The sequence below is a fragment of the Theobroma cacao genome, chromosome 7 (genome assembly GCF_000208745.1).
Source record: "Theobroma cacao cultivar B97-61/B2 chromosome 7, Criollo_cocoa_genome_V2, whole genome shotgun sequence".
NCBI classification, from domain to species: Eukaryota; Viridiplantae; Streptophyta; class Magnoliopsida; order Malvales; family Malvaceae; genus Theobroma; species Theobroma cacao.
Window position 1 is genome coordinate 14320823 of NC_030856.1, and position 27956 is coordinate 14348778.

Genomic DNA, 27956 nt, shown 5'->3' on the forward strand with positions numbered 1-27956 from the left:
TTTATATTACCAGACTCTATTTCTTTTCCCGTCTGTTATAATCCTTTTTCAAAATACTGCAAACATTTCTTTACTTTATCATGCTCTTAATTAAGTATCATTCCAATTTTATGGCAAATGCAATGCAATGTACTCATATCTCCTCTTTTGGCAGAATGGAAATGATGACAATATTGGGAGTAGAAAGGCTATTTTTCATTAGAAAAAGGGAAGTTTCAACAATCAGGTATAATGACAAGGAACAGGAAAAAACCAATTGATACAAAAGAGATACAGGTCTTTCTTAATGACTGTTCCGATAGCTATTGACAGCAGTCTCAAAATTTTATTTCGAAGCAAGCATAAGTGTCAGCTTCCTTGTCTTTTGTCTGAACATCTCGGATCATGATTTCACCCATTTTGTGTTAAGCCCTTGTAGTACTTGGACTTCCTTCGTGTCTAGACTGCCTTTTCAGGTTTTCACCCTAAACACATCTCCCAGATTCAAACCGCCTTTTTAGGTTTTCAACTTGAAAAATTTTCTTTCTTTTTTTTTATGCAAAATATTTTTTGATAGCATCGATATTCACTGGGTTGGAAAACTCCATTCCGTCCATCTTTGCCAAAATTAGTGCTCCCCCTGAAAAAGCTTTCTTCACCACAAATGGTCCTTCTCAATTCGGTGTTCATTTCCCGTGAGGATCCTGTTGGTTCGGAAGAATTCTTTTCAATACTAACTCTCCCTCTTGGAACTGACGAGGATGTACCTTCTTGCCATATGCCCTCATCATTCTCTTTTGATATAATTGCCCATGGCAAAGTGCGGTCAACCTTTTTTCTTCTATGAGATTCAATTGCTCATAACGAGCATTAACCCATTCGGCTTCTTCCAACTGTACTTCTTTAAGAACCCTTGGGGAAGGGATTTCTACTTCAATTGGCAAAACTGCTTCCATCCCATACACCAAAGAGAATGGCGTAGCTCCTGTGGAAGTTCGGACTGTTGTGCGATAAGCATGCAAAGCAAAGGGTAACTTCTCATGCTAGTCTTTGTATACATCTATCATCTTTTCAATTATCCTTTTGATGTTCTTGTTGGCTGCTTCTACCGCTCCATTCATCTTTGGGCGATAAGGCGCTGAATTGTGATATTTGATCTTGAACTTGGCATAAACCTCTTTCATCATTGAACCATTAAGGTTACTAGCGTTATTTGTGATGATCCTTTTTGGGAGACCATAGCTGCATATTATTTCTTTTTGGATGAACTTACATACCACTTTTTGGGTCACATTGGCATAAGATGCTGCTTTTACCCACTTAGTGAAGTAGTCAATCGCCACCAGAATAAACCGATGCCCATTTGATACCTTCGGGGTTATTAACCCAATCACATCCATGCCCCACATTGAGAATGGCCATGGTGATGTTAATACATTCAGTGAATTTGTAAGAGTGTGGATTCTGTCTACGTATATCTGACACTTGTGACACTTTCGAGCGAAATCTATATAATCTGTTTCCAACGTGAGCCAGTAATACCCTGCTCTCATGACTTGTCTTGCCAACATATGCCCACTTGCATGTGCCCCACAAATTCCTTCGTGGACTTCCTCAACTATTCTCCGAGCTTCGGATGAATCCACACATCTTAGAAGCACTTGATCCCTACTTCTCTTGTATAAGATGTCCCCATCCAAGAAGAAATTCATTGCCAACCTTTTAATGGTTTTCTTATCATTTTTTGAGCTTTGTTCCGGATATTGCTGAAATTTGAGATAATGCACAATATCATGGTACCACGGTTTCCCGTCTACTTCTTCCTCTATATTGGAGCAGTGTGCAGGCATTCTCAAAGATTAATCATGATGGGTTGAATCTTGACATCAATACTAACTTTGAACATTGCTGCCAGCGTGGCTAATGCATCAGCCATTTGGTTCTCCTTTTGGGGCAAATGGGTGAAGCAAATCTTATCAAAATTTTCAATCAGCTTTGAAACATACTTATGATATCGAACTAACTTCGAGTCACGTGTCTTTCATTCTCCTCACAACTGATAAATGACCAAAGCAGAGTCTCCATACACTTCCAAAACGTGAATTTTCCTCTCGATTGCTGCTTGAAGACCCATGACACAACCTTCATATTCAGCCACATTATTGGTGCAATAGAAATTGAGCTTGGCTATAATGGGATAATGACCTCCTTCTGGTGATACTAACACAACCCCTATGCCATGCCCCAAGGCATTCGAAGCTCAATCGAAAAACATCTTCCAATTCTCTTTCTCCGATTCCTTCTCACTTGTTTGGCATATTGACATCAAGTCCTCATCCGAAAACTCAAACTCCATGGGTTCATAATCCTCCTCCACCCTTTCCGCTAGAAAATCAGCGATTACACTTCTTTTGATAATTTTTGGGATACATATACAATATTATATTTAGACAACAACACTTGCCATCTTTCCACTCTACCTGATAAAGATGGTTTCTCGAAGATGTATTTAATAGGATCCAACTTCACAATGAGCCAAGTGGTATGATATAGCATGTACTGCCTGAGTCGATGCACCGTCCATGCTAAAGCGTAACACATCTTTTCCAACAAGGAATACTTGGACTCGTACTCAGTGAACTTTTTACTCAAGTAGTAAACTGCTCTTTCTTTCTTACTAGTTTCATCATGCTGTCCCAACACACATCCCATGGATCCTTCATTTACTGTCAGGTACAAAAGGAGGGGTCTCCCGGTCATAGGTGGTACCAACACTTGCTGACTCAACATATATTCTTTAACCTTGTCAAAAGCAACTTGGCACTCCTCGTTCCATGCCCCAAGATTGTGTTTGCCAAGGAGCTTGAAGATTGGGTCACATTTGAGCGTGAGTTGTGATATGAACTGGGCTATATAATTCAATCTTTCCAAGAATCCTCTAACCTCTTTCTACGTTTTGGGAAGAGGCAAATCACGGATTGCTTGAACCTTATTCGGGTCAACTTCTATTCCTCTTTCACTGACGACGAAACCAAGTAGCTTTCTTGAATTGACTCCAAAAGTACACTTTGCCGGATTTAATCTGAGCTAAAACTTCCGTAACCTCTTAAATAACCTTTCAAGATTGGTCGCATGGTCTTCTATTTTGCGAGCTTTTACAATCATATCATCCACATACACCTCAACCTCTCTGTGCATCATGTCATGGAAAAGAGTCACCATAGCTCGTTGATAAGTTGCCCCAGCATTCTTCAAACCAAATGGCATTACCTTATAACAAAAGGTCCCCAACATAGTTATGAAGGTAGTTTTTTCTCTGTCCTCTGGTGCCATCTTAGTTTGGTTATACCCTGAAAAACTATCCATAAAGGAAAACATGGAATGACGAGCAGTATTGTCAACGAGGGTGTCGATGTGGGGCAAAGGAAAATTATCTTTTGGGCTAGCTCTATTCAAATCTCGATAGTCCACACACATTCTTACTTTCCCATCTTTCTTAGGCATTGGGACAATATTTGCAACCCATTCAGGGTACTTAGCTACTTCCAAGAATCCTACATCGAACTGCTTTTTCACTTTTTCCTTAATTTTTAACAGCATTTCAGGTTTCATTCTTCTTAACGTTTGCTTAATGGGTTTGCATTCGGGTTTCAAAGGTAGTTTATGGGCTACAATGTTTGTATTGATTCTTGGCATATCTTGATAAGACCATGCAAACACATCTACATATTCTTGGAGTAGCTTTATTAGTTTTTCTTTTTCAATTGGCACCAACGTCGTACAAATTCTAACTTCTTTCTTATTTTTTTCATTTCCCAAATTAATCGTTTCAAGTGTCTCTTGATGTGGGACAATTTGTCTCCCCTCCTGTTCTACTAGTCTTAACAAGTCTAGAGTTAAATCATAATCCTCCACGTTTTCTGTATCATCAAGTTCACTGACACTTGTACCTTTTTCAAAATTAACCTTAAAACCACTATCATTATCATCTTTGCATTCATTATTTGGAATCCTGGAAGGCAAAGGGAATTGAAAGATGTAGAGCTATTGGATAGATAAACTAGTTAAAATAAAGGGATGAGATGACAAAAATGAAAATGGTGAATCATGAGGGGAGATATGAGAAATGCACTACGCATGTCAATTTATTAGAATGATAAGTGATAAAAAGCCTGATACATAAAATTTCCAATGCTCTTGGGCATAAGCACGGATGTTTAGTTTGCATTGCTTTGAAATTGACTTACAAGTGACTGGTAAACTCATGGTGGTCTAGCTGCTCAACTTCAACTTCGGTGGCCCGAGGTATGTAGTAGGAATCCCATCCACATTTCTTGGCTGTTCTTCACTTTCCTCCATTGCTCATATTGATAAATCAAAAAAGGCTTCCCCTGATGCTGACATTGATTCTCGACTTCCAACGGTGAATGATTCAAGAAATATGCAGCCTCCGGATCGAAATGTCTCATAGAGATGAGGATATATCATTCTATGATTTTCCAACATGTGCTCCTTGAAGCGAGCCAATCTTTCCCTTCTTTTTTCAATTATCATTTCTTCTCTTTCCTTCTTGGTTGGCTTATATCCCAAGCTGAACCTTTATTCATTTTTAGTAGCACGTATTGGCCTTTTAATGCCTTGCAGCTCTTTTCCCAGTCCTGCCCCCGCTCGATATCCTTTCCCTACTATCTAACTGACAGCCATCTTGGTGGTTTTAGAAAGCCTCGAAATGGGTGGTGTGGTTTTTTCTCCAAGATACGTGGTGTTAACAAACTCGAAAGATCGAAAGGAACATTCAAGCACTTCTTTCGTCGCTTCCACGTAAGGAGTATCCGTTGGCTTACTTATGAGTAAGTCCTCTTCCCTGTTAATGCATACAATCTTTCTATCCACGATGAACTTGACTTTTTGGTGAAGCGATGAAGGTATGGCCCCAGCCAAGTGGATCCAAGGTCTTCCCAACAAATAGTTGTATGAAGGAGCAATATCCATAACTTGGAATTCAGTGGTAAAGGTACACAGGTCGATTTCTATCGGTATCTCAATGTCCCCTACTACTTCTCTCCTTGTCCCATCAAAGGCTCTCACAATCATCTGGCTCTTTCTCATATAAGACATGTTGATAGGTAAGCGGGCCAAGGTCCTCATGGGCATCACATTCAAGGACGATCCGTTATCAAGCAGCACTTTTACGACGGTACAGCCTTTACACTTGGAAGTGATATGCAAGGCTTTGTAGTTTCCCCTACCTCCAAAAGGGATTTCTTCATCGCTAAAGGATATTATGTTACCCATTGAAATGTTCCCAATAATGTAGTCCAAATTTTCAACTGAAATGTCATGATCCGCATATGCTTGGTTCAGAATCCTCATCAAAGAATTCCTATGTGGTTCTGAGTTGAGGAACAATGATAACAGTGAGATACGAGTAGGCAACCTGTTCAATTGCTCAACCACATTGTACTCACTGTGTTTGATGAACTTAAGGAACTCTGTCGCTTCTTTTTCCGTCATCGGTCCTTTTGAGCCATTTGTCGATTCTTGAGATTGCACTTTTTCATCTCTCAGATATTACTCTTTTTCTTTTCCCTTCTCCTTCCTAAGATTCTCCAATGCCTCTAGTGTATAGCAACGTCCGCTGCGGGTAATTCCCCCAACACTAGTTATATTTGCAACATTATCTTAAGATTCGACCATCCATTTTCCCACATTTGAAACTTGTAAATTGCAATTGTAGTTCCACGGGACAGCTTTGTCATCTTTGTAGGGGAAAGGTTTAGGGACTTCGATGGTAATTTTGGCATGGGTTTTGTCTTCCACAGACTCTCTTCTTGGTTCATAAAAAATGGTTAAAGGTTTTATCTTCATTGGGTGGGTGGAATCTTTGGCCATCATGTTTACTGCTAGCCCTAAAGCTTCCACGTAGAATTCAATCCTTGATTCGTCCATCATCCTTTGCACTTCCTTTTGGAAAGAACTACAATCTCGAATTAAATGCCCCACACATCCTTTGTGATATAAGTAGTATGGTCCTTGGATATCTCTCGAGTCATTCCCATTAGAACATTTTGGCCAAACCTCAAGCATATCAGCCTTTATCAAGGCCTCAAACACTTTCTCCATGGAGGTTTCCACTTTCAGAATGTTCCTTTTAACATACACCTCCCTTTCGATTGCATTTACCCCTGCCCCAGCATGATTTGGTAGTGGGTTGTTGTTAACATTCTATTCCAGCTTCTTTTCAAAATTCAGGATTCTTGCTTTGGTCAACCTTTGCACCTTATGTTTGAATGTTGTACAATTCTCGATCGAGTGACCTTCGATACCATAATGATAATCACAATAGGCAAAAACGTCATACCATATCAGGAATGGAGGTTTTAATGGCTCTATGTATAAAGGTGCCACCAAATGGTTTGCAACTAACTAAGTGAAGAGTTCAGCATATGGGATTGGGATTGGGTCAAATTGCACTTTCTCTTGCTTGTTTCGCCATCCTTTTGATTCACCGACAGTATGGTTGTTTGAAGGTGTTGTTTGTTGTGTGGTTGAAGCTGTAACAAGTGTGGAAGTAGGTGGGTGGATATTTATGGGGTAAGGTGTCCGTTGGATGGGAGCATATAGGTACAGGTTAGAAAAGGTATTTGGCATGGGTGGATATAGGTATGGGCTTTGTGAAGTGTTATTCAGAACTGGGTAATAGGGGTATGATGGATATGATTGGTAAGGGTTATAGCTTCCTCCTTGGGGTTGTCCCGAAGTGATGGCTTGGGCTTCTCCTTCCTTCTTCTTAAAAGTTCCCCCTTTCTTCGTGTTTGTCGTATCACCTCCTTCTATCTTTCCTTGCTTAATGGCAGTCTTTATCATCTCTCCTGAAATCACCATATCAGCAAAGTTCTTTGTGGCACTACCAACCAATCGTTCATAGTAAGGGGTCAGCAAGGTGTTAACGAACATTACGGTGGTCTCTTTCTCAATCAATGGTGGCTGCACTTGAGAGGCCACATTCCTCTATCTTTGAGCATATTCTTTGAAGCTTTCAGTGGATTTCTTCTCCATGTTTTGTAAAAAAAGGCGATCCGGAGCCATATCTATAATATGCTTATACTGAGCTACAAACGCCCGAGCAAGATCTTTCCACGTGTGGATTCGATTGCGGTCCAGTTGGACGTACTACTTTGCTGCAGCACTAGTGAGGCTATCTTGGAAGCAATGTATCAAGAGTTTGTCGTCATGGGCATATGCGGCCATCCTTCTACAATACATGGTGATGTGTGTGACCGGGCACTTGGTTCCGTCATATTTTTCAAAGTCAGGAACTTTGAATTTCGGAGGTATAATCACATCTGGAACAAGACAGAGTTCGATTGCATCCATAGAGCAATACATTCCCATTCCTTCTATCATGCGTAGTCTCTCCTCAAAAAGGTCAAATTTCTTGTGGGTATCAGAATTGTCCTTTGATTCAACGGATCCACACTTGAGCTTCTCTTGTTCCTTCGGATCATCCAGATTAGGTACAGAGATGGGGTCTGAAGGACTTACCCCTCCAATTGGCCTATGTTGGGCATAAGTCGGTGGTGGCCCTGTAGGCGTTGGCATCCCAAAGAACGGATATTGTCCTATCGATGGCATCGGGATAGACGCATTCCTTGCTAGTGGTGGAGTGAATCCTGGTGGATATACGGGGTCTGTATTGGCTTCTGTCTGTTGAACACCTTTTGACACATCAGAACTCCCCGCCACTCTCTTCCCTTTATCTGTCGATATCAACTCCAAAATCTTTGACAACTGACTCATGATCTCTTCTTGCTTCTTTTCGATCTTGTCCATTCTCTCCGAGTGTTCGTCCCCCATGATCTTAGAGCAAGCTCTTGTGTTGTATCTGTGTAGGGTTTGTTTCTTTGGAATTTTGTTCTTTTATAGGCCAAGTGGATAAGTTAGAATTTTATGTCATTTGTTATTATTTATATAAATCATGTAGCTATGATGCAAGTGGAATGTGCTTGAAAAGAAAAAATAGGAAAAATATTGGCCATCTAACATTTACCAAAGAAAATCCGCATCCATGAAACTTAAATATCCGATTACATCATTGTCTAAAACCATTATATAACTATCAAAAGGAAAAATCAACTTTATCATATTGGTCCCTAACCATCCTGAGGTGATCGATCAACCGTTCACTCAATTCATCCCTCGGAAGAATCTCTCGTCTGAGTTCTTCGGTCTTGTCTACCATCACTCGCGCTCTAAATGCCACTTCTCTCATCTGTCTCAGTATCCATCGTATTTCAGCTTCTTTCCTTTGAAAGCTTTGTGTGCACGAATCATTTCTTTCCCTCATTTGGAAATACTCTTGCCTTACTACTTCATATTGTGCCTTATATCCCTCCATGGCAGTTTCCAACAAGCCGCAATCATTTCTCAACTCTTGGATGGTTTGTTCTTGTATTCGTACCTTGTGCTGCAAAACATTGTTGGCATTTTGGAGTTCTTGCATTCTGGCTATCAGAGAAGAATTTGCCACGTTCACTTCCTCAAATTTGCTTTGCCACTCATCCCGCTCTTCCAAAGCCATCCGTACCTTTCTTGCCGTCTCTTTCTTCACTTCTTCTAGCTCATCCTCATGTCTCCGCTTCATATTCATCATCTCCTTTTCAAGTCTCTTTCTTGTCAACTCGCTCTCTAGCATGACATCTTGAGGTTTTGGGTTTATGGGATGTTTTGATGGATTTTTCGGGGGGCATACGACATCTTTCACCTTTTGGTCATGCCAAGTATGATATCCTGTGGTGACTTCATCGGTAACCCTTCCCTGATCCACTCGGCAAGTTTTCTTCCAATCTTGTGCAATTTTCTCAATTTTCTTTAGCGTTTTTGGCTCTCTATATGTAAACTCTAACTGGTTGAGCTGGTGAGTCATGGGCACGAATTGCTCAGATCCGAACTGTCTCCATACCATTATCGGTGCATAGCTAATGGCTCCCCATGGTCCCATCAACGGCACCCACGGCTTGTCTCCGCATTTATACATCACTTGCATTCACGGCATCCATGGAGCTCTCCAAGTTACTTCAACGCTCATTAACCTCCGGAGATTCGCGACCCACTCTTCTTTCCTCTTGCAGTCGGGCCATACACTTTTGCAGAACTCAAGGATAGGGCAACTTACAGACAGATAATGCTTCCGAAATTTGCTCTTTTTGCATTCGAAATAGCTTTTGACCCATATGGTTAAGAGTTGGGCACATCCGATGAATCGTCCCTCGCCTTTGCGTCTACAGAAATTCAAGGATTTGAAGGTTTCAGCTAAGATGGATGGGGCTGGGTTGATGCTCCTTGTCACCTAATCGAAGAAGTCTATGACTGATACCTCCACATGACCTAGAACCTTCAGGAAGACCATTAAGCCATAGATTGCCATTGCGAAGGCTAGGAGACCTTGTTCATCCTCCATGTGTTTTTTAATATATCCGTTCAAGAAACTCCACGAAAGACATTCTGTGTCTCCTTTCTTCTTCAAGTGCTGATCCACTTTTACTGTAGTCATTCCTAGCAACTTGGCCAACTTCCTCCGGTGTCCCGTCTTCTGGGCCCTCCAATAGATCTTGTCAAGCTGTATGTGATCTATTCGAAGTAAAGAGGAGTACTCTTTTATGGTAGGAGTCATGTCCACCTTGTTAAAGACAAAGCAATGGTATGAAGGATCCCAAAACTGGACGATGGCTCAGAGCATCTGGTCATCAACAGGTACATATAGGAGCCATGCAATGTGTCCATACTTGCTTTGAAAATTGTCTTGGTGAGCACGTCTCCATTGTTCCCAAATTCCTATCATCTTTGTGAAGTCATTCTGTTGAAGGTCTAAGTGAACTATCTCGGGTAAAGTTGGGATATGTCCTTGGGTCAAACAGTCTCCTTTTTCTTGTTGAATTTGCCCTATCTGTAACTCTATCTCATAGTCATTTTTGTATATGTTGAGTGGGCCTGCTGATGACGATGCCATGGATGTAATCGGGATCTCTTAGGTTGGATGTTGTGTAGCCAATATTTCTCTTATATGCAATTATGATGCATGCAAATGAAAATGCAACATCCATATGACAAGCAAAATAAACTTAAGTTAGTATGGTAAAAAGAAAGAATGAAGTGTTAAAAATTATGAGAAAATAATAAGCAATATCATGGGTATTACTGTTTACTCCACGATACTTTATTATCTTGTGGCAAAATTTAAAATAGAGGGAGTGGAAGAGATTCCTTCATGTGTACCAATTTATAGGGTATACTATCACAGGTATGGCCCTACCTAGGGTTAAGCTGCTCTCGGTATTCTATATGCTGAGCGGGGTTTATAAACAGAGGTAAGGTTCCCAAATCGTTCCTCACTGTCATCCACGCGGACTAGTAAGGCACCTCGGTCCTCACCCATTACAAGCTTCAAATGGACTAGGTTCGATTTGAGTGGGAGTCTTCACTAGTCCGTATGGAGGTTTTCACCTCACGAGAGCATAGCTACTAAACTCCCTCCTAAAAAGGACATAACCCGGGTGGAGGGTTTATGCATGAATGTAAAATATGCTGTGTGTGTGAAGGAAAACATCGAGTTCAGAGTAACATACTCACATCCCCCTATCCTAAATCCCCATAATTATTAAAAGCAATAAAGTAACAAATGCGAAATAAACAAATGCACCAAACAAAATATGCATAACAAATCATCAACACTAAGGAAACATCAAATTATTTAAAGACTTGGATAACCTATTATTATTTAATGGCTCGACTCTCTGAAGTCCCCAGTGGAGTCGCCAGCTGTCGTAACGTGCGGCTCTAAGAACCCGACTGCCAGTCGTGATGTGAAACTCTAAAAAAAACTGAGAGTCGCCACCAATCATTTTTTTTTACTAGGTGCGATTGGTCACCTAATGACTTGATTCTAATCGACGAGGCCTTAAATTGATTTTAAGTCTGTCGAAGAGAACCTTAAACTAGTCTACGATTTTCTAGATCTAGGCTTAGGAGTACGGTTACGCCCAAAGAAGGATTAGCACCCCCAGGACGCCCGTTTCATGAACGGTACCATTTTTTAGATTATCCTATTAGACTTTAATTTTTAAGTTCACTATATTTCTTTTGTTATTATTCTCTTATTTTATCCCCTATTTAACCTAAAATGAAATGCAAATGAGAGGCAAGATGATATGCATGGCGTGAGATAAAAATGTCGAACAAATAACATTTTATTGAGGACGTTCTCCCGAATCCGCCCATCGTACTAGTGGGATCCGGGGTGTTCTCTCACCTAGGGAATTATTCGAGAAATTCGCCTTTGCAAATTCAACGAATAAATCCCGTCATCGGGGTCATCGTACATTTTCTTTTAAAAATAATATTTTCATGAATAATGAACCTAATTCGAGCGAAAGCCTTTTATTAAAGATGTTTCCTGAGCCCTCCCATCATACTTGTGGGACTCGGGAATACCTTTTCACCTAGGGAACTCTTCGAGAAATACCCGCCTTCGCGAGATCCTCGGGAGATCCCATCATCGGGGCTTAACTCGTGGGCAAATATTTATATGCAATGATATGCACAATGCAATATACATATATGCTATGCTAATGCAATTATCTATTTTTTGGTCATTTATTATTATTTAATTATTATTTTCATTTTATTTTTCTCTTATCCTATTTTTCTAATTTTTCTTATTGTTATTTTTTTTATACTTTACATTTGTTATTCTAAGTTTCTTTTGTATTTCCCGTTTATAAATTGTTTATGGTTCCATGTTATTTTTGTGGACAAAAATTTTATTATTTTTTTCTACTTTTTATTTTTATATTATTTATTATTTTTATATTTTTTATGTTTTGATTATCATATTATTATTATTATTTTTTGTAAGCAATCTTTTATTCAAATCTAATGCTTAAAATTTAATATCTATGTTTAATTCCATTTTTTACATTCTATCTTATTTCTTTTATATAACATTTTATTAATCTATAGTTTATACTATTAGATATTTAATGATTAATTTTAAATTAGATATTGTTTTGGATTTTTTTTATTTTTTATTTATTTTGTGTATTTATTTAATGTCATGGATATTAACTTTTCATAAATTTATTATATATATATATATATTTGAATCATCATTAATATTATTTATTTATTATTTTGTTTTTTGAATGATTTTACGTTATTATTTTTTTATTTATAAAAATTTCGGGATCTTGAAATCAAGGCTCTCCTATCGTACTGGTGGAGCCTTACTTTGGATTTCAAACCTAGGGAAAATGGGCTCAGGATTGCGACTTCTCGCATCCCGACCGACCATCCCATCATCGGCATCATTACATTCGTAATCAATACCTTGATGTTTTATATCATTTATATTTTTTTATTTATTATTTATTTTATTAATTTTTATTATATATATATATTTTTATATGGACTTCACTTTCCTAAATTTAAATAATTTTAACAAGTATTTTTCTATATTTAAATTTTCCTTAACTAAATATGCAAGTTTTCTTATTTTTTTATTTTATATTATTTATATATATATATTTACATTCCTTTATATATATTGTTCTCTTTATTTGAAAAATAACCTCTTAAAAATCTTATACACATTATATTAAAGTACTCCAATCCTAATCCTAAATAATTGAATAATAAATCCGAAAGCTAACAAAATGAACAAACCCAAATTATTGTAAACCTTAATAACATGGTAAAGAGTTTAACTTTATGGGCTCAATACCCACTCAATTTTGCTCACTTGCTTCTCTACGGCCAATCTTGTTCAAAGAGAGCCCAGATTGGGAGATGGCCCGCTTACCCACTTCAGGGACTCAGTTCCTTCTCTCCCTAAACGGTGCCATTTCTGGCTGTAACCCTTTTTCAAAACGGTGCCGTTTTGATTTATACCTAGGTATAAAAACCTCTTTTCTTCTTCATACTTTCGTTTTCTGCCCCCATTTTCTCTCTCTACTGTCGGACTCTTTCTTCTCTCTCTCTAGAAACTTCCTCCTTTCCTTTCGTCGGTCACCCAAAGGCTTTCCTTTTCCCGATGCCAGTCAGCTCTTTCTCACTCTCCCTAGCCAGCCACCACTCACAACCGGACCTCCCGTCGCCGATCTGTAGGTGCCCTCACGTTGGTGGCGCAACCCAAAGGTCTCTCTCTACAAGCTGCTAGCCAAACCCCAAATCCAGTTCTAACACTCCCCGAAACCGGCGGTAGCTAGCCCCAAGCCTGTAGCATCACCGGTACCCCATTTTGTTCTTTCCTACGTTGGCAGATCCTAGATCGGTTACCCCAAATGACCGACCCTCTCTCTATGATCGAGCGACGGCAACCCAAAGCTCTAGCTCTCTAAAAAACTTTACCACCAGCAGCACAAACCCCAAACTCCTTCCCCTACAACCGGTGACATTTTTTGTTTGTGTTTTTTTCTTATTTTTTTTTTTGGATAGTTGTGGCTGCTAGAGATTACGAATTTTGGATTGCTCCTTGTTGCTGGGGTTCTTTGCAGGTTTTTTTGCTTTTTGATTCCCCCATTTGCTACAGTGCCTCATCCCCTTTATACCCGATTCCTGGCCTCTGGAGGGGGCACGCTCCCACTACCTTGCCAGATGTGAATTTTTCACGTCTGACAAGGTGAGGATGGCGCCTGGTAGGGTGCGTCCGCACCCTGCTAGTCGTACTTTTTTTTTAGAATTTATTTATTTTTATTATATATATATATTGTGTCTACAACTAGCATTTATAATGAGATAAGAAAGTTTAAAATTTAGTCATCACCTGGTGCCATATAACTAATTGTTGCTAGTGTCATAGTTTGCATTGTTGAATCTTCTTCGCCTAACAACTTTGCCATGCCAAAATCACCCAAATGTGCAACCATATCTTCATCAAGCAGAATATTGCTTGGTTTTAGATCGCAATTAACCATAGGTAATATATAACCATGGTAGAGGTATTCTAATGCAGTTGCCACATCAATCATTATGTTCAACTTATGCAATATATCTAGAAAATTATTGTGAGAATACAACCATTTCTTGAGGCTCCCATTAGGTGCAAATTGAAGAACCAAGGCTTTAAAATCAACATTACAACAATTGTTGATGATTTTGATTAAATTACGATAGCGAATGTTACGCAAAACCTTATGCTCAACATCAAAACTCTTAAATGCACCTTCTAGCCCTAAATTGAAGACCTTTACTATAATGTCCAGTCCATCTAAAAGAGTACCTTGGTATACTAAGCCAAAACTCCCTGCACCAAGTAATTTGCTTTCACAATATCCATTTGTGGCCTCGTAAAGCTCTTGGTATGAAATTCTTCTCCATTCCAATAAAGCTTGAGAATTTTCCTGATCAGTTAGCACCTTTACAATCCTTTTCCGACTTAGTGAAATGATAAAAATCAAGGATAGCACTAGTAATGTTGTGCCAACCTATAATAGAATATATTCTACAAGTTTACTAGCTTTCTTAAAATGTCTAGCCGAATTTCTTATGCATGGTGGGAGTTTAAATAGGGGTGCACCACATAGTCCTTCATTCCTCATAAATGACTTAATAGGGTAGTTAGCAAAAGGTCCTTCGATTGGAATTTCTCCTTGCAATCTATTGAAAGAGACATTAAGATATTGGAGATACAAAAGTCTTTGTAAGGACTTAGGAATAATTCCAGATAAATTATTCTTTGATAAATCCAAGAATTGCAGTCATATCAATCCACCAAAAGACTCAGGTATAGACCCTTACAATTTGTTATTGGATAATGAGAGATAAATTAGGTCTATGAGATCACTAACGCTACTCGGGATTTCACCTGATAATTGATTCCTTGAAAAATCAATACCAGTGACAACCATCCACTTTCCCATGTCAATTGGGAAAGCCCCACTAAGAGAATTAGAAGACAAGTTTATTCGCAAGATATATTTAAGCCTTGTCAAGGTTAAGGGTATTGAGCTAGTAAACTTGTTGGAGTCAACAAATAAATCTCTAAGAGAAATGATATCACCTAAACATTTTGGTATTGATCCAGCCAATTGGTTACTTCTGAGATACAAGTAACCTAAACTCTTCAAATGGCACAACTCAGATGGGATGGCTTTCTCTAACTTGTTGTCTTGAAGAGAAAAACTTTGTAATGTTCTTAATCTTCTAATTGTGGTGGGTATAGATCCAATCAGTGCATTGCTACCTAAGTCCAAGTTTATCAAGCTACTTAGGTTTCTTATTTGTTTTGGAATGCTGCCATTCATGTTGCCACCAAAAGCATCAAAATCCTACAAAGAAATAGAGAGATTTCCAATAGACACCGAAGCCTACCACTAAGCCATGGATTTCCCTGAAAATGCAAAAACCTCAACTTCTTGCAATTTCTTAAAGATGATATGAAGCTTATTTCTGTAGACAAAGGCATGCTAGTGAAATTATTAATCTTTAGGTTGAGCACTCGTAGATCTCTTAGATTGCCAAGGTTAGTAGGAACATATCCAGAAAAAGAATTACTTGAAATGTCAAGATTAGTAAGTCGATAGGCATTGGAGAGAGAGAAAGGCACTACTCCATTTAGTTCATTTTTTGCAAGATAAAGTTGATCAAGTTTTTGAAGCCAAAGGCCTATGCTTGATGGAAGACAACCCGAGAGAGGGTTTGAACTTAGTGAAATGATTCTTACACTTGATCTATTAAAGATACGAAGAGAGATAGGTCCAGAGATAATGTTAAATTCCAAAAACAAGGCATCCAATTTTGGTAGGTTACTAATCTGTAATGGTATTTTACTTGCCACAAAATCAAAGAGTCATTTTTATTGTTATAGTGATATACAAATAAATGACCAATGAAACAGATAAAATTAGATTTTGTTAAATTCAAAAAAATTCTTTGATATTATTTTAATACTTTAAATTAACTAGCCAAATTATTTTTGCAAAGATTATTTTGTTCCTCCATCAACAACTACGTTAACCTAATTGACAAAAGACTTTAGTGGTATAGGAAACCTGGTGTGGACAAGTTCATTGTACATTTACAAAAATTTCTTCCCACAACAAGCCATCATCAACAAGGATCTTAAACAATGCCAAAACAAAAGCTAGAAATCCTTCTAATGACATCTTAAAAAAAAAAACCTATGAACAGCAAATCCATCAGTAAAAACCTGCTTGAGAATCAAAACACAAAGAAAGCACTTATTGGTAAAAGTGTAAAAAAAAAAAAACCACAATTTGGTGAAAAATCTGCCCAACAAGTTGCTACTTGGGTTAAAGTTGTGTCACTTAAAGATGGATGGAGAATAAAGACCTTATGAAGCAAATGAACAAGTTTGATGAAATCATTGATCAGTTGAAGAAAGCTGATGTGAAAGTGAAGAAAAGAAGGCACTATTGTTTTTCACAGCATTTATGAATTCCTATGAGGTATTTTTAAAATCTTTAATTTGTGGGGAAGATACAATAATGTTAAAGCAAGCACAAGCAATGTTAATATCCTGTGAAGTTTGAAAGAAAAGTAAAGAAAGGTAAGGAAAAGGGTAGAGATTCAATTGACTTGGCATTGGTGCTAAGGTTCAAAGGAACAAGTCAACTTTAAGGGATCTAAGGGTGACAAGTCTAGTTTGACAATGTTCAGTGCTTTCGATGCAAAAGATATGGACATATTCGAAGGGATTGACTTACAAAAAAGGATAAAAGTAACGTAAATAACGGTGAGTGTATTTTTGTTACCAATAATGATCATTACGTTGTCCTTGTAGTCTCATAAGAAATGAATGCAAATTCTATTGATGGTTAGTATTTAGATTTTGCTTGTGACACTCACGTATGCTTCCAAAAGGATTGTTTTGATTTGCTTCAAGAAATAGTGGTTGGGAATTTGACTTTGGGTGGCAAGTCAACTATGAAGGTCATAGGTACTCTTGGAGTTGTGAGAATAAAAATGTTTGATGAGGTTATGCGTTTTTTTTGGTGATGTGGTCTATGTCTCAAAGATGTGTAAGAATATAATATCATTGAGTTTATTAGATTCCAAAAGATATAGATTTTCTACTTGTGGTGGAGTAGTAAAAGTCACACAATGCAACATGGTCGAGGACTTTGTATAATGATTTGTTTTTTTTTTTTATTGTGAAAAGTGATTTTATTGATCTTCCATACCAAGATATCATTACAAGTCTCTCGCTTGATTGGTCAAAGACTCTCATGGCATTAGAATTCGAATTGAGTAAGAAACTTGTCTAATTGCAGCAACATCACTACTTAGCCAGAAAAAAAATTGTAACATCGTTGCCACACAAAAGAAAAAGTGGTGGCTGTTCAAAGAAAACAGAGGAAACAAAAGAAAAGTCACCTGATGCCCAAGAGCAAAAAATAAGGGCAGCACTGCATGCCTAAAACATAAAAAACAAAGGCCTAATCCTTCTCTTAAGTAAAAGCCAACAACAAGGAGCAAATAAAAATAAAAATCATTACATTCAACAAAAGTATTGGGTTACCAAAACACAATCAGAATCCAAAGTCTCCAAAACATGACACCTTGAACCCTTAGCCTCAACCATCAGCACAACTCAATAAAACGGATTCTATACCATACTTGAAATGCGTTTGAGTCACCTACCAACACCCTAAAGCTCTTGGAACTCAGCTCTTGTCATCACAAACGTGTTGATCAATTATCACCTTCCACTTCCAACTTTCCTTAACACCAAAAAAATGACTAACATACTCATTGATTCCCAACCCGTAAAGACACCAACTTCATTCATTCATTGTGATCATACACATATCATCTAACTTGACACCCCACATGCTGCCATCGGAGAGCCCTTATTCCACAAAACAAGAGTAAGAATCTTTCCCACAAAGTAAAAGAGAGGGCTTGGCCCTATTCAAATAGTAGTCAATCGTGAAGAATCCCATCGCAACAACCATTGATCACACAAAACTCTCACCATAATGGTTTGTATAGTCTAAAAGCCGAATCCTCAACTGGATGGGAAAAGTACACAGAGGATATGGAAGTGAGATTTCATTTACGGATAAGGTGATAAAAGGTTCCTATGGTGTAAACCATTGTGAAAGGGTGAATAATCTTACTAGTGTTGGTGAATTGGAGGGATTGTCAGGGTCTTTCTCTGAAGTAAATTAGTGTTGTTAATTTGATGATTACACATGTGCACTGGTTGTTTGTGGAATCAAGTGATGGACCATACTTATATGTATGTATGGTCGTGGTAATTTTGAAAGCCAATGATTTGGAAAGTCTTGTGCTTGGAGGGTTGTTTAAGATTTTAGAAAATAAGTAGAGTTGAAGAGTTTCTATTAGGTGAACTGGTGGAACAAGTTTAAAGAGTTTAAATTCAAGTGAAATGTGGAGATTTGTTGAGTTTTTTTGCTAGGATTTTAATTTGTGTTTGTATATTTTCAAATTTCTTATTCCACATTGAGTTCTAAGCTTATTCTACTTTAGACATTTATATTATAAAAATATATCTCTAGGCTTTAGAAGTGGAATAGTGCTTTTGGGAATCCAAGAGAAAGACACCTTGTAACTCTGTCTTTTGCTTTGGGTGGTATTTTTGGGAATCTTAGAGGGAGACATCTTGTAACTCTACCTTTGGGTGGAGATAGAGTTGGTATGGTAAGTATTCTTGTAAGGTTATCAAGGGAAGGTATACAAAGGTTCTTTAGATTGGTTTTGAGAACCATTAAAAGATATTTTATTGACTTTAATTTATTAATAGTAGAATAACTATTTAATTTTGTTGAGTAGGCAAACGGGTAGACCACATAACTTCTTGTGCTTTTTTATTTACTTGATTTCTCTATATTTTATTCTTATCGTTTCTCGCTTGGACAATTTTCATAAAAAAGAGAAAACATCTTCTTTGTTTGTTTTGGAAAATGAAAAATTTCATTATCTTTGCACTATGTTGTGACAAATACACCATTTAAGGATCATGGCGGCTAGTAGGGGCAGAGGGAAAGAGGGCTAGTACGGTCCCCGCCACTTTAAAAGTTTTATAATTTTATAATTTCCCTTTTTTTCTTAAATTTTATAATTTTGCCTCTATTTTTAAAAATTTTATAGTTTTATCCCTACAAATATTGAACTTTTACCATGATTATTTTATAAACATTCTTTTTGCCCCCAAGCATGAAATCTTGGCTCCACCACTAATGGCTAGTGCACCCCTTTATTATGAATTTTGTAAGTTTGTTAGGTTGTGTTTGTTTCACTCTTACTTAAGGTAATTATATGTATAAATAGAAATTATAATAATTATAATCAAATCTAGTTAAAAAGTACTAAGAGCCTATTTAATTAGGCTTTTTTTTAGCTTAAAATCTACTATTAAGCTATTATGAAATATAATAGCTTTTAAAATTAAGTTGTTTAGTAAATTTACTTTTATAAGCTCTTTTTTATAGATAAGTTGTTTGGCAAAACACTTTACACAAGCTTTAATTTTGGTTAAAATTACCATAAAGAGTAGTTAATAAATAACTTTCTATTAATCACAAATTCTTTTGTTTACAACGGAAAAAGTTAACTTTATTTTTTTATCTATTTAAAACAAAAATTTGGAAATATAAAAGTAATTTTATCAATGGAAAAAGATAACTTTATTTTTATCTACTTAAAACCAATTTTTGGAAATGTAAAAGGTAATTTTATATAACATAAAGTTTATAATTAATAATAAATCATAAATCAAAGCAGAACAATTTTGCTTCAAGCTTATATATGATTTTAGATGTTAAAATCAAAGATATACATACATAAACGGAATAACTCTCAAACTTGATATAATAGTAATAGTATTAGATTTTTGTTGATCTAGCTGTAACAATCGCTCCTCGTTCGTTATCGACGTCCGAGACCTTCGAGGGAATCTCACCAAGTCCCAAACAAGCCTTAATAGAAATTCCCGTTAATTCACTATACACATTCACCAATCAATATTAATGCTTAAACCATGTACTCTCGTGACATGATTTGAACAATGGACATGAGAAGCCAAATCGACCTTTATTCCATATACCTATAAATAAGAACATCATAGCCTAAAATTTCCAGATGAATACTTATATTGAAACCAATATCCATTTACAACATAAACAAAATACAATGACTCGATCTTTAGCAGCGAAGCGACTCAATTGGGAGTCTAAGAGGTGTCATTACCTACGTTGCAGCAAGTCTCTATGTGCTGCACGATGCACTTGAGTTGATTATTTATCTGCAAAAGGAAATAAGGATGTGAATCTCACAAACTCAGTGATCATCAATCCTGTGAGTAAGGTGTAGATGGGAAACAAGCTAAACATAGAAGATTTGAATATATAAAAACATAAGAACATGTAAACCATTCAAAAGCAAATCGAACATTGTGCCTTACGTATAAAACCAAGGATTTTATGCAAGAATCATTTAACCATCATTGTGTCAAAACTAGTGTGAATAAAAGATTTCTATCATCGAAATTGTTAACAACTTGCTCAAGGTGATTCAACATAAACATGCACACCTTTGTAAAACCAAGCATTTTCAAACTTATACACAAATTCGCAAATCGCCTCGTACACGAGGAGTTAAATCCAACAACATAGTACAAATAGGGGAGTTGCGAAAAATCTTATAGTTTTCACCATGCGAAAGAAGACACATTTGAAAACCCAAAGAGATGCCACTCTTGAGTAGGAAAGTATAATATCAACACGTGGACCCACTTTCACATAATAACAATCCAAGAACAGCGCTTCCACCGGATTCCCACATGCCATGGCAATCTTGAAGATATTGGCCGACATTAGAAAAATCAAGCGGTTGAGTCGCAAATATCAATTGTGGCCTAACCACATATAACAACCCGTGGCCTTGCCACGTATATCACAGACCATGGCCCCAACCATGTCTAACAGCCTGTCGGTGACCCAAAGGTTCTTTAGCTAAAGCTCACTTGTGCACAAGGGTCACACTTGTTTGATGTGACATCCGACCTACTCTCAAATCTCCCGATTTAGTAAAACCACTTAAAAGCTAAATCGGGTTTTCAAAAGATCATTTCAAATCACTTTCAAATTACCGATCATGGTAGCGTCCTAAAACCCCTTTTTGTAAAACTTTGCAATGTAAAACCTTTGGCATGAGGTTGAGTGTCAAATCAGCATGGTGAATACGAAAATTCATTCATGAATGCACATCACACAATCATTAAGGCACATTTTGGACATAAATCGTATTAAAAGGCTTGTTTCCCAATTTTAAAAACCCTTTTGCGTATATAGCTTACATTTATATATATATATATATATATATACTACTTACTAACTATTTNCACAAAGTACCTAGGATTTCTACCAGCTCATGCTTTCCACAAATTTGCATTTAAAATAAACCAACACGTATATATATATATATATATATATATATATAGTTACGGGAATTTAAAATTTGACACCCCCTACTCACCTTACGATAGTGGGATACTACGCTGCTATTGACTTGGATGCGTATCTAGCTATTTCTACTTGTCGATCGCTTGTCACTCCCTCCAGCATGCCACCACAACACACTATCTTTACTTTTACATTTCCTAGTAACAATCCAACTCAACATACTTAGTGTATATCATTTCCACTTTTCTTTCTCATTCAAACATTAATCATCATTCTACTAGCTTATATCTTACTAGATTCACCATTCTATCTCACTTAACCTCGCATATTCATATACATTCTGACATGTTTTTGCTAATATTATTCACATCTTTTGCTTGTGTAATTCTTTAGATTATAAGTACCGGCAACTTATTTATAGCTTTAGCACACATATTAATCTTTTTCAATGATATTTATCAAGTTCAACTATCATTTTCACACCAATAACCTCACATATGGCAGCAATTATAAATCTAATTTAATCAAGCATTTTCTAAGTTCATATGCATCACTATTTACATTTACATGCTGCCAACAAGTATAACATCAATATTCATTCATGCGCACCAACATTCATAACCTTTTAAGCCTTTCACAACAACACATGTCCACACATTACATTTTTCTGAGCTTTCAACTATCATACTTGCTTTCTAACCGTACCCATAACATCACAATAACACTACACATTTCATGCCTTACCTTTGTGTTGAATTTGACCTTGCATGCAACCTCAATGCTCTTCTAATATTCCACTTACCAAGCTGCCAAGAATTGCACAATCATTCCTCACAATATTTAACTATCCGTAGGCTTCAAAACATAGTGTTAAGCTTTCCACTTTTTTTTCACCTTGAACCCATTATGCACCCATGGGTTTGGTGGCTTGCATGTCACCAATTTTCCTCCAATTAAGCTAATCTTTGTTGCCACAAGACATTTCTCTTAGTCACCAACTCATTTTCAAAGATTACTCAAGCTAAAATGAAGAATCCTTACCTTTCCTTGCTTGAATCACGAAACTGAGCTTTACTCTTCCATCAACACTCCACGGCTTCTCTCTTGAGTATTGAAGACTCCTTGGGTGATGAAACAACACAAATCCACAAGATGAGGGAGGAAACCTCATGGTTCCTCCTGGTTTGGTGCATACTTGAGCCTTTCCTTCCTTTCTCTCTTTTCTTTCTTTTTTTTTTCTTTCTCTCGGGTGGAACCTCTCCAAACTTCCTTTCGTTTCTTTTTCTTCTCTAAATGGCTGGCCTTTTCTCTCACCAAGGCTTATTTCTCATTTCTCCTTTACTTTTTAAATTTTAGTATTACATGGCCACTCATTTAGACCAATCACCATGCATGCATTCTTTTTCTTTTTATTTCATTTGGCCACCTTTCAAAGCCAATCACAATAAATGCACCAATTTCCTTTTATTTTCATTTGGCCATTTTGCCACCCAATGATTCTTCATGCACCAATTTCCTTCCTTGTGCATTGGCCCAAAATCTATCTTCATTCTCTCTCCATCTGCCACCTCACTTTCTCATCCTTTCTCTCTTCATTTCTTTATTCCATGCACTACCTTATTCCTCCAATCACATATCATGCACAACTTTACTTTATATTTTATTTAGTCTTTCATTAATTTATTTAAGTCACATGCACATCACATCTTTCCTTCCTTATTTGGCCACCTAATGTACCAACCCCATTACATGCAAAATAAATTTAGTCTTACTTTTACTATTTTCCTTTTTATTATGCATGGTGAGAGTCCCACATGTTCCCCATTAACTTTCTTCTTTTCACATGCTATCATTTGCATGAAATAATGAATTTTTGCATGCACATTTCATCATTCCACATAATATAACTTCCCTTGTTTAATAAGTTCCCATTTAACTTCAAATGTGGTAATTGCACATAAGTCCTCAACTTTTCCTTATTTATCGCTTATCCCACCAAACTTTTCATCCTTCACAATTTGGTCCTGAATCCTTTATTTTAAGTCCAATTTTCTTCTATCTTTCTTCCTTTACATGTGTACGAATAAAATATAAAATTTACACCTCATCAAGGTGTCATCATAATATTTAAATATCTACTTACCTGCTCTTGCTCTATTAAATAAAGGCACACAGGTCCCACTTATGTTGTTCTTCTCCGAAATTCTCTCGTTCTTCTTCTCCCCTACTTAGATTAGCCATATAATCTTCCTTCATGACTAATGTCAACATCAGATAAAATATTAATATTTTAATAATATTTTATTAATAAAATATTATTTTATTTCAAAATTCTCCACTTGTCTCCTCGGGTCACAAAATATCTTATTATGCCCTGGTTCACTTCCAAATCACCTTTTAACTCACTAATTCATCCTTGATAATGATATTATTACTTAATTATTATTTTCTCACGTGCGAAATATTTTACTCTAAAACATTCCTTTCACCCATCACCACTTTTTAGCACGTAAATTCACGTCAATTAGCCCTTCGTCTTATTGATACAGTTATGTTGACTTCTATACGAGAGTACAGGGCATGACATTAGCAAGCAATCAAACCATGATGCTTCAATTTTCCAAGAAAGAAGAGAAGAGAGGAAACAATGTTTTTGATATTAAAATTTTTTTTGGTCAAGAATAGAGAAAACCTTTAAATAGTACTTGAATGCAGTTTTGAATTTTTGATTTTCTTTTCTCTTAATCTTTGTAAGAATAAAAAAATCCAAATTTCGTTATTCTGTTACTGCGTCTTTTTTTTTTCTAATAGTCTTTATAGAGAAAGGTAAAGGAGAAGGAGATTACAATATGCGTTGGAGAAGGTGACTTGTAGAATGAGGGAGAAGAGAAGGTAATCGATTGAGAGAGAGAGAGAAAAGGATTTTTTTTGAAAAGTTGACATGTTTTTAAAAGAAGAGAAGAGAAAGCTCCTTTTTGGAGCTTTTCCTTAAGCTCTTTTTTTTTTAAGATTTTGCTCTTTAAAAAAAATTTCTTTTTTAAAAAATACTTATCAAAATCCTATTTGACCTACTTTTAAGAAGTAGATACATTGAAAAAAGAACCGAGTCAAATAGGCACTAAATAAGCTAACAGACAAAGTAAAATAAAATTTATTGGATGAAACCCATACATAATGCAACTTGAATCTTATACCTAGAAGTTTTAAGATCATATCCATAAAATTGAGGCAAGATCTAATTCAATTATTATATCCCAATATTGTACTTTTCTCGGTCAATGAATAAATTTTTGATGTGTTGTCTATTGATCGAGTAATAAATCAAAGAAATAGTAGGAAATTTAATTGTAACTTAAATAGATGCAAAAACTTGTAAACATAAGAATAATGTGCAGGTCAACGAGTCTTTGATAGACAGTGATGTGGTGAAGGAACAAGCTAATTAGTCGAGAGGCAAAGAAGGTGTGGAAAAAGAGAAAAATGTCATGGTTGGAAGCAGCACCAGATAAAGAGAGTATTTTTAAAAATTTGGAACAGATACCCAAGGCTTGAAATGTGTGATTGGATTGGAAAAGCTAAACAAAGTAAGGTTAAAGAACACAAATCTAGTTGGGATTTATTTTTGAGATTTAAAAATAGAAAAATGGATGAGAAAAAGAAGAAAAGATAGGAAAAGAATAAGAAGGAAAAAAAGAAGGGGACAAACATAGGAATTTTGATAGCAAAACAGCAACATATAATTGGTCATACTTTTTTGTAAATTTATTTTATCCCATTGGCTATAGTTTTGCCTATATGCTGTTGGGTATGGAATTTGGAAAGGAGGATGTGTGTTTTGGAGGCATACGAATGGGTTAGTTAGGATACGGTTGAGTAGGAAATGCAAGCGATTAAGGAGAATATGATATAGATGTGTTTGTTTGTGTTTTATCTAGAGGTTAAAGAACAAGGAATTAAATGGTGTAGAGCATACCCAAAATGAAGGTTCTATCATGTAATTTGAGGGGCATTAATGGAAGTAAGGAATAAAGGGAGGATACAACAGGAGTCTATGTTAGGTATAAGCCCTGCAACCAATCAAATTGCTCAAGGTTTATATCCTTAATCGTGCAATAAGATCACTCATAACGAGTGATCAAAGGTTTTCCTTCATCAATAAGCTATTGTACATAGGCTTATGGGATGAAGTCTAAGGAATTAACATGCCTTGTAAGGGAATTGTAAAGTGTTACAATTATGAGATCTGTATGCATCAAAGTATAATTCCTAAATTATTCATGATTAATGTATCATTGAGACTAGACATCAATGATACTTTTTATTTAGTATGTCACTCAAGTGTCTATGGAATATATTTTCATGTGACAGTTGTGCAAATGATCCTTAGACTTGAGACAATAGGCTGTTTTATATGAGGATTGCTATACTTTGATATCATCCCTCCGTGTCCTAATCAAGGATGCCTAAACAGGATGTTGTTAGGTATAGCATGAACATATGAAGGTAAATGAATGGTTAAGAGAGGATTCACCACTCCAAGTGATTAAGGAGATGTGTCTCAATTGATCTTGCCTTGAATTAGATTAATAAAGTTTTTGGCCAAAGCAAGATGGATTTTTGAACAGAAGTTTCCCAATTTCCTTTCTAATTCTCTGATCATGGTTTCAGACTTCAGACATAGATTGGAACAGGCAGTGTGGGTAATGTATATAGTAATACATTTTATTGAAAATATTTAAAGCATTTAAGTTATACAAACACTAACTTAGATAGCAAGAAAGAAATGTGATACCTTACCTGTCAAGTTATTACTCGAAAAATCGAGGAATTCTAGAAGTGTTAGGTTAACAATATTTGTTGGAATAGGTCCTATTAGTTGAGAACGAAGTAAGCTTAACACCTTCAAACTCAAAAGATTACCAATCTCTTGTGAAATTTCACCTGCAAAAGAAATTTACTTGGTTTCAAAATTAATACAAAAAACAAGGCCAATTTATTTTGGTACATGAATAATTAGGCCCATTTCTTTGTCAACCATGGAAGAATTAAAGAGATGAAAGTCAACTATCAATCTTACCATAATACTATTTATTCACGCTTAAGGGTCTTTTCATAATTTTATTGTGTAAAATTATGATCTTCCCCCATTCCACCAAAAAAAAAAACAAAACATAAGAATAAGAGTTAAGTGTGAGAGATATTTTATCAATAAAGTATTATTACATTAGTTAATACGATAACAGGAGCAATTAGTACTTTTTTATTTAAAAAAAAGTTGAAACTATTGACTATTAAAAAAAAAAAGGAATGAGGACATCTCATTTTAAGATATAAAAATAAATGGAGAAAGAAAATTGTGATGATGAAAGGACTGTAAGTCGACAACGAAATAACAATTCCATTAACTAGGTGTATAAAATTTCTTTTTTTTTTTAATTATATTTTCCCTTTTCTTTTATAATGTATCTTATGGAAATCATATTTTGACTAGTCTAATGAATAGTGATAACGTGAAAGACCACAGTGTTACCTTGGAAGTCATTGATACCGAGATACAGGATCTTAAGCATAGTCAAATTTTTTATTTCTTTCGGTATAGTCCCCTCCAAATCATTATCAGATAAAGATAATTCTTTCAACTCTCTATACTTGAATAATTCTTACAGTAGGGAGCCTGAAAGATGATTAACATGTAAATATAACCGCCTCAGGGTATATACCTTAGAAAGATTTCTGATTGCCACGGGAATCTGTCCTTGCAAATTATTGTAATCCAAGTACAACAACTCTAATTTCGACAAAGAGCACAATGATGATGGGATAACACCTATGAATTTCTTGCCAGACAAAGACAAATTTTGCAATTTACTGATGGAACCGAACCATGAAGGGATTTCACCATTGAAATTGTTGTTATCCAACCATAAAGATTTTAGCCGATGCAACTTAGCCAACTCGATGGGTAATGCACCATAAAAATTGTTGTTTCTGATGTCGAGCAATATGAAGAAAGACAGATTTCCCAAGTGGGGTGGTATGGTGCCAGAAAGATTTATACCAAAGAGATGCAGAGCGGTTACTCTTTGTTGTCGAGATCCGCAAGTCACACCAATCCAATTGCAAATAGAGGTAGCAGTTGACCAGTTGGTAGATTGAAGATCACTGTTAACATGGGTTTTCAGTGCAAGAAGAGCCAACTGGTCTGTGCTTATGTTGGTGTTTGATTTCATAGACATGGTAGCCACAAAATTAAGCTACGGCACCACCACCCTAAGAGCCTGAAAGGACCGAGTGTTTCCCAAGAGATGATGCATGAGGAGAACTAGCGAGGCAAGTTATTAGAGTTTTGTTGTTCCTCATATAAATAGAGTTTTGTTTTTCTTTTTTAACTTCATACTCTTTATTTCTTTTTATATTTCGTATTAATTGTTCACTTTTTAAAAAAATTTTTGAGGTGCAGGTTTTGAATCTTTCTCTCTTTCCTTCAACTTCCTCGTATAAATGAAATGTCCCTAAATGAAAGCAAGTTAAGCT

General features: G+C 36.3%; 1 protein-coding gene across 1 annotated transcript; it reads right to left on the bottom strand.

The window, feature by feature from the left end:
- Positions 13788-27658, bottom strand: LOC108662801 (probable LRR receptor-like serine/threonine-protein kinase At3g47570). Its single transcript, XM_018124383.1, has 2 exons — positions 27143-27658; positions 13788-14459 (listed from the first exon to the last, which is right to left on the bottom strand). Exons 1-2 carry the CDS (start codon positions 27656-27658, stop codon positions 13788-13790), a joined length of 1188 nt encoding a protein of 395 aa, XP_017979872.1.

Coding starts and splice junctions, on each gene's coding strand:
- LOC108662801 (XM_018124383.1), bottom strand. CDS start 27,658: ATGTCTATGAAATCAAACACCAACATAAGCACAGACCAGTTGGCTCTT. Junction 14,460..27,142: donor CAATCAGAAATCTTTCTAAG/GTATATACCCTG, acceptor ATTCTATTATAG/GTTGGCACAACATTACTAGT.